This window comes from Arvicola amphibius, chromosome 17 (assembly GCF_903992535.2).
Source record: "Arvicola amphibius chromosome 17, mArvAmp1.2, whole genome shotgun sequence".
In the NCBI taxonomy this organism is placed as follows: domain Eukaryota; kingdom Metazoa; phylum Chordata; class Mammalia; order Rodentia; family Cricetidae; genus Arvicola; species Arvicola amphibius.
The window spans coordinates 31,779,071-31,787,051 of record NC_052063.2 but is presented as its reverse complement, the minus strand read 5'-3'; the positions used below and the strand labels follow the sequence as shown (position 1 = coordinate 31,787,051).

The 7,981-nt window shown below is 47.8% G+C and overlaps 1 protein-coding gene and 1 pseudogene across 1 annotated transcript; both read right to left on the bottom strand.

Annotated features, from left to right (window-relative positions):
* Positions 1-1,547: 1,547 nt before the first annotated feature.
* On the bottom strand, positions 1,548-2,843 carry Il23a (interleukin 23 subunit alpha). Its single transcript, XM_038314366.1, has 4 exons — positions 2,682-2,843; positions 2,198-2,299; positions 1,815-1,955; positions 1,548-1,712 (listed from the first exon to the last, which is right to left on the bottom strand). Exons 1-4 carry the CDS (start codon positions 2,841-2,843, stop codon positions 1,548-1,550), a joined length of 570 nt encoding a protein of 189 aa, XP_038170294.1.
* A 1,410-nt stretch (positions 2,844-4,253) lies between these two features.
* Positions 4,254-4,351, bottom strand: LOC119803760 (annotated as a pseudogene).
* Between the last annotated feature and the right edge of the window lie 3,630 nt (positions 4,352-7,981).

Sequence of the window (7,981 nt, the reverse complement as noted above, 5' to 3'; positions counted from 1 at the left end):
ACCTGCGTCTGTCTCGGAGAGGAGAGGCATGGAGACCATTGCAGAGAGAACCTGACTCCCTGTGAAGAGCCTCTCCTTCAACAATCATCACATTTGCTCACTCATAGGAAGTTTTAAACATAAAGCAAAGAAAGCCAGCCTACAAACCACAATCCCAGACAACAATGCGGACACTAAGAGAGACTTACATTGATCTAATCTACATGGGAAGTAGAAAGTAGAAAAAGACAAGATCTCCTGAGTAAATTGAGAGCATGGGGACCTTGGGGGAGGATTGAAGGGGGGAAGGGAGAGGCAGGGAGGGGAGCAAAGAAAAATGTAGAGCTCAATAAATATTAATAAAAAATGTATAAAGTCATTGTTTATTACTTGTGTGGCTATGTGCCTGTGAAGGTGTGTGCCACGTGCATATGGACTAAAGTCATTGGACCCCTGTGAACTGAAGTCACAGGCTGTTGTGAGCCACCTGCAGTGGATATTAGGAATTTAACTAAGATCCTCTGGAAGAATAATCTGTGCTCTTAACTGTTGATCAATCTCTCCGCCTGCGCTCTACAAACTGTGGTTGAATCTTATAAAAGCAGTCACCTTAATATTTGCCTTTAATCTAGAAATGGTCCAATATGCATTGGTTCTTCTTCAGATTCTAACTCCCCTTTCCTTTCAATGTATTAATTAAAATTATTATTTTAAAAATGTATAAAAAAAGAGCACTGACTGCTCTTCCAGAGGACCAGGGTTCAATTCCTAGCACCCACATGGCAGCTCACAACTGTCTATAACTCCAGTTTCAGGGGACCTGACACCCATGGCAAAAACACCAATGCTTATTAAATAAGAATAAATAAATTTAAAAAAAAGAAAGTAGAGTCAAGAAAGCTGGGCAGTGATTGTGCATGCCTTTAATCCCAGCACTGTTGAGGCAGAGGCAGGTGGATCTCTGTGAGTTCGAGGCTAGCCTGGTCTACAGAGTTAGTTCCAGGACAGCCAGGGCTGTTACACAGAGAACCCCTGTCTCGAAAAACCAGAAAGAAAGAAAGAAAGAAAGAAAGAAAGAAAGAAAGAAAGAAAGAAAGAAAGAAAGAAAGAAAGAAAGGAAGGAAGGAAGGAAGGAAGGAAGGAAGGAAGGAAGGAAGGAAGGAAGAGAAATTAGACTCAGAGAGCCACATAAATAAGTCTTTATTGGAAAAAATACATAATTCCTTATAAATATAATAAATAACAATCCTGTAAACTTCTGTTACAAGGATAAATACCCAAATCTCCCTTCCGGATTAATAAATATGCAGCTTTGTCCCAGGTGAAATCAGTCGGTCCACGTTGGCCGTTTGCAGTCCTCAGGGACTAAGCAGGCTGGTATCGAGCTTCTATCTGTAGCACGGCGAGCCTGTAGTAAAGCTGCTCTTGCCCTTCAAACAAAACAAAACAACAACCAAAAGTACTAATGGGTCAATTAGCTTGTTGGCTTATAGATGCCTGGGTTGGTAGATTGATCTTATCATTGCTGAGTCATGGGAACCTGGGTGCCATACTTAAGCTGTTGGCATTTAGGGTTCAGTTAGGGTGGCTGCTCCATGGGCAAAGACCCGGGCAGCTGTTGCCACAAAGGCCTGGAAGCTTCGGAGGATCTTGGAGCGGAGAAGGGGACGCTGCCACTGCTGGCTGGGACTCAGGCTAGGTATCTGTTGAATCTCCCAGTGCTGATCCTCTGGCTAAAAGGATACAAGACACAGTTAGGATGGATTCTAATACTAAGCTGCCAGCTTCCATCTCGGACTCTGGCTAGTCCCATCCTCCAGATCCCTGGTTCATACCTGGAGGAGTTGGCTGAGGCCCAGTAGGGAGGTATGAAGCTGGCCCACATCAGGGAGTGGAGAAGGCTCCCCTGTGAAGATGTCTGAGTCCAGCAGCTGCTTATAAAAAACCAGACCTTGGTGGATTCTTTGCAGGCAGAACTAGGGAAAGAAGGAAGCAATGAAAACGTGGATACCCTTTTCCAGTGCCCTGCCTTCTCTTCTTCCTCTTCTTTAGACAGTGTCCCACTAGCTCAGGCTGTGGCCTTAAACCTACTCCATGTAGCTCAGGCCGGCTTCAAGCCCATGGCAGTTCTTTACCATCTCAGGCACAGCGAGGGGTCGATATGATGCCAGCTCATTCCTCCCCTGCCCTAGATGCACTAACGTCATTTGGACGGTACCTGGCTGTTGTCCTTGAGTCCTTGGGGGTCACAGCCATCCCCACACTGGATGTGCGGGGTGTCATTTCTAGCTTCGTCACCTCCTTCTTCTCTTAGCAGATCCTGGAATGGGGCCGGGGGAGGATGAGATAAGGTTTTGTTGTTGCTCTTGTTGTTTTGCTCTTTTGAGACAGGGTTTCTGTGCAGTTTTGGAGCCTGTCCTTGAACTTACTCTGTAGACCAGGCTGGCCTCGAACTCACAGAGATCTGCCTGCCTCTGCCTCCTGAATGCTGAGATTAAAGGCGTGTGCCACCACTGCCCGGCAACACAAGTACTTTTGTATCCAATAGACTCTTAGGCTCTACCCGAAGTCTTCTTCTGTCCTCTCTCATTCTGTGACGACCTTCAGCCCCCCAGAGTCCACCCAGGGCCCCAGCTTCCATCACACTTCACACTTTGAGGACTCGCAAAGGTTTCTGCATGGCTCCAGGAGCTCACACTTACCACATGTCCCTCTCGGGGATGTGCACTCCAGGCCAGTGTGCAGAGATTCTGAGAGAGCTGCTGGCACTGCGCCCAGTCAGGGCTGCTGCTCCTAGGCACCGCCCGGCCGTGAGCCGCCCAGGGCAGCAGCCACAGCAGTAGTATGGCTCTACAATCCAGCATCTTGTTGTCCTCTTCTCAAATCCGGCTGGTTCTGTGACCTGCACCAGGCCTGGTGGACTCTCCACCCGCCTCCTTTTGATCTGAGTCTTGTAGTCCGGTTTCTAAGGTGCTTCCTGTTTTCTTCCCTTTGTCTCGCAGTCTCTTTTTAAGGTCCCTGAGCTGTAGGACCCGCCCTTTCCACTAGCAGGTGACTCAGAGCAGGTGGGATTCCCCTCCCTGCATCATCTCCCTCTGTGGAGAGCCCAGGTATGCCTCCTCGGTTCCAGGGGAAATGAGTGGGGAGGTTGCCGTGGCTGGAGGCCGAGGATGGGACGTGTGTCACGCTCTCCAGGAACAGAGATGGCTGCAGCCGGGCGGGGAAGGAACGAATATTTCAATTCATGCCATCTCCAGTTCCTTCCCGTGCAATCTGTCTGATATTTTTGCCTCTCAAGGCATTATTCTTACCTCATCCCACTCTGATTTCCTCACTTCCTCTTGCCCGAGGAAAAACCAAAACAGCATTCATTCATCGCCAAATCCCATGGTGAGCTCAGTTTGAAATGAACTTTGGTTCCTGTGTGATACCATCTACGTGAGAACAAAGCCCTTCTTTTCCACCGTGGGAAAGGGTGTTCTTGTCACTGGGTGGTCCTGCTTTTGGAGGCCAACAGTAACCATGAAAGTACTTTGTGACTTGAGATGCCATTTCGGGGCAGGGTAAGTCATTACTGTGCCAGTCCTCATTGTGGGAAGGGTACGTTGGGGTGATAATGTCGACTAAGAACCGCTTGACTTCTTATCCCACTTTGCCTAAGGTTGTCCTTGGTTCTGTGGGGTTGAGGCAGTGATTTTTCAGGGAACCAGCGGAAACAAGGACTGGGAATGCAACATGGACGTTCCACCCCCACCCCATCCTACCCCATGGCTGGAACAGAGTCACTACAAGTTCTGGGCAGTTGAAGGTGCAGTGGCAGAGATCTGTGCTGGGCTTGCAGCCTATTGCATCCACGGGTAAAATCCACTGATGGCTGATTTCATCACTGTCCATGACGCAACAGCCAGGGAAGCAACTGACAGCGTGAGGTTGGACGTGGGAGGGGAGGGTGGTCTGGAGCTGGAATTGCCCCAGCCCCACAGAGGGGCCCAGGACAGTTTGGACGTCAGAATGAGACTGTAGACGACCACATGGAAGGCTCTCAAAGTTAACTGTTCCTCTGAGAGACGTGTTCTCAGTAGGGGTCTCCCTTCCCTTAAGACTTTGTTTGTTTTTGCTTGTTTGTTTGTTTTGACACATAGAAACTCTGTGTAGCCCTGGCTGACCTGGAAATGACTCTGTAGACCAGGTTGGCCTCATACTCAGAGATCTGCCTGCCTCCACCTCCTGAGTGCTGGGATTAAAGGTGTACGCCACCACCCAGAATCTACTTTTTAAATATAAAATTGCTTTGTGGATTGGTATGTCATCCTTGCACAGGGATGCTAATCTCTGTATCCTTGCGATTTTAGCAAGGCGTGAGGAAGCAAGGACCCTTCAGGACTGTTCTAAACCACAGTGAAACGTCCAGCTCATGTGTTATTAGGATGTTGTGGCAGGTATGCCTACCTTTAGATAAGACATTGCCAGCACCGTAAGACTGACTCACTTTGGGGGAGAGATGGTTCGACTACGTAGGATGGGCAGAAATGGAATAAGGGAATTGAGAGGCTGCCTGGGGAGTCCACTCCACTTAGTGTAGTGTCTCTTCTACTTTTGCTACCTCTGGTCCATGTCCCGAGAGTCCTAAAAGGAGCTGAAAGGTGAAGGAAAGATAAGGAAAGGGAGGTGGGATGAGCTGGATGGGGCGAGCTGTAGGCCCAGGGCTGTTTCACTTCCTGCTGCTTTAGCAGAGGAGTAGGAAGCAGGGTCCGTGGGGAGACTGTGGGGTTGTCTTGCAGCTGGGAGCATTTCCAAGGCTACAGCTGATCTAGGACTTCAAGAAGCTCTTGACGTCAGCTGGCCCTCAACCGTTATGCAAATCACACTCAGAAGACACTCCTAGACAGGCCTTTCCAGCTGGATGCTCAGCCTCCGAGTCCAGCTGAAGGTCCCCCAGGTGGGTAAAAGCGATGGCTAATGTGTGGCTGGCTTTCACGTTATGCTGTGCATTTGCTCTAAGCACTTTATGTGCATTAACCTAAGTCTCACAAGAAAGTCTACGCAGTAAGTGTTATTATGCTACATACTACCTATGACAGCTGGGGAGCCTGGGGCGGAGATAAGTAATCTAACACAGACCACTAGAACTCTGGTGCTGACAACTTGCCTTCAGATTCTACTTTTAAAAATTGGTGGGGAGATGGCTCAGTGGTTAAGAGCACTAATCTCCCAGAGGACCTGGGTTCAATCCCCAGCACCCACATGGCAGCTCACAACTGACGGTAACTCTAGCTCCAGGGGATCTGACATCCTCACACAGGTACAAAAGGGAGAGAGAGAGAGAGAGAGAGAGAGAGAGAGAGAGAGAGAGATGAAAATACCAATGTACATAAAAATTTTAAGGGCTGGAGAGATGGCTCAGAGGTTAAGAGCACTGGCTACTCTTCCAGAGGTCCTGAGTTCAATTCCCAGCAACGACATGGTGGCTCACAACCATCTGTACTGAGATCTGGTGTGTGAGCATACATCGAGGCAGAATGTTGTATGCATAATAAATAAATAAATCTTTAAAAAAATTAAAAATGCTTAAAACTAGCTGGGCGGTGGTGGTGCATGCCTTTAATCCCAGCACTCAGGAGGCAGAGGCAGACAGATCTCTGTGAGTTCGAGACCAGCCTGGTCTATAGAACTAGTTCCAGGACAAGCTCCAAAGCTACAGAGAAACCCTGTCTCAAAAAACCAAAAAAAAAAAGCTTAAAATTGTTTAAAATTACTGTGTGTGTGGGTGCATGTGTGCGGGTGCCTGTGTGCCTCAGGACGCCTCTGGACATCAGAGGACAACGTTCAAGTCAGTTCTCTCTTTCCACCTTGGCATGCTTTTCAGGAACTGAACTCAGGTTGCCAGGCTCTGGCAGCTGGCACCTCTACCCGCTGAGGCATCTTTCCCACTGGCTTCACACTTCCCCTATTTGTTTGTTGTGGTTCTGGAGAGTGAACCTAAGGCCTCACACACGCTAGGCAAGTGTTCTCATCAGATCCCCAGAACTTTTTTTTTTTTTTTTTTTGAGAAAGTGTCTCACTGTGTAGCCTGGGTAGCCTAGAACTCACTGTGTAGAGCAGGCTGGCTTTGAACTCAGCCTCGGCTGCCTCCTGTAGGGATAAAGGTGAGCACTTCCACACCTGGTTTGGATCTTTAAATTTTTACTTCCTAATTTAACAAGGATTATAGATCTGCATCAGGCTCACCTCATAGGCTCATAGACAGCAGTTTAGTTTTTTGTTTTGATTTATCTGTTCAGTCTTTTTGTTTATTTATTTATTTTTTTCTAGATAAGATTTCTCTGTGTTACCACGGCTGTCCTGGAACTAGCTCTGTAGACCAGACTGGCCTTGAACTCACAGAGATCCACCTGCCTCTGCCTCCCGAGCACTGGGATTAAAGGTGTGTGCCACTACTGTCCAGCAATAAAGTAGACTCTTGAGTGGGGTGCGGCGACACCTTCTCTATCCCCAGTACTGGGAGCACTGAGACAGGAGGATAACAATTTCAAGGCCAGTTTGGGCTACGTAGTGAGAATTTAGCTCAACAAAACCAAAAGTAATTTATTTATTCCATGTATCTCGAGCTCTTTAACTCCTCTGAGGTCTCTTAAATTATGAGAATTATGAGCTCTCAATGTAGAGATTTCTATATAGGAACTGTTTAAGCCTCTTAGCACTTAGCTTTGTGTGTGAAAATTTAAATCTTAGAACCTGTGATATCAGAGATTCTTTGAGTTAGGTTATTTCCTATTTTGATATAGGAGTCCATGGAGTATGGAATACCAAGTGCCTATGTCCTCCTGCCTGCCCCCTTTACAGTTTGGCTTTGTTTTTTCGATGGAGTCTCCTATAGTCCAGGCTGTGCAGTCACTGCGCTGCAGAGAATGCCTTGAACCGCTGCTCCATCTGCCTCCACCTCATGTGCTTTCATGAAGTTCTACTTACTTGCTTTTATTGAGAGAAATCAGAGAGAGAGAGAGAGAGAGAGAGAGAGAGAGAGAGAGAGAGCACACAGACATGGATGTGAGTGTGTGCATGTGTGCGTGTGTGCATGTGTGTTGTGAACCTAGAGCTTCTTATACGTGTGTATGCTAGGCAAGCGCTAAACTATTGACCTATAGACTCAGCCCAGAGAATATTTGGTTTTTGGAGATACTGGGCTTTTTTTAAACTCGGGCTTTGTTCCTGCTAGGTGCTTACATGTGCTAAATAGATGCTTTAGCGGTTGACTTTCATAAAACTAGCTGTATCTATTTCATATGTGTGCAGAAATGTGTTATGTGTGTGTGCCACAGTCCATGAGTGAAGATGACAGATGTTGGGTATCACTTTTTCCTTCCACTACCAGTCCCAGGGACGGAAGTCAGGTGCTCACACACGGTAGCAGGGACCTTGCCTGCTGTGCCATCCTGAAGGGTGGAAGTCAGGTGCTCATGCATGGTAGCAGGGACCTTGCCTGCTGTGCCATCCTGAAGGGTGGAAGTCAGGTGCTCACACATGGTAGCAGGGACCTTGCCTGCTGTGCCATCCTGAAGGGTGGAAGTCAGGTGCTCACACACGGTAGCAGGGACCTTGCCTGCTGTGCCATCCTGAAGGGTGGAAGTCAGGTGCTCACACACGGTAGCAGGGACCTTGCCTGCTGTGCCATCCTGAAGGGTGGAAGTCAGGTGCTCATGCATGGCAGCAAGGACCCTGCCTGTTGTGCCATCCTGAAAGCTTTCTTCACATTTTTGAAAAGAAAGACATTTTTGATTTTTTTAGGGGGTTTTTCTTTTGAGACAAGTCTTACTGCGTAGCTTTCCCTGGCCTGGAACTCACTAGGTAGATCAGGATGGCATTGAACTCACACAGATCCGTCTGTTGCTGCTTCCTGAGTGTTGGGTTTGCAAACCCACATAACTTGGCATTTTGTTTGTTTGTTTGTTTTGTTTTTGTTTTCAAACAGGGTTTCATGCAACCCTGGCAAGATTGGAACTTG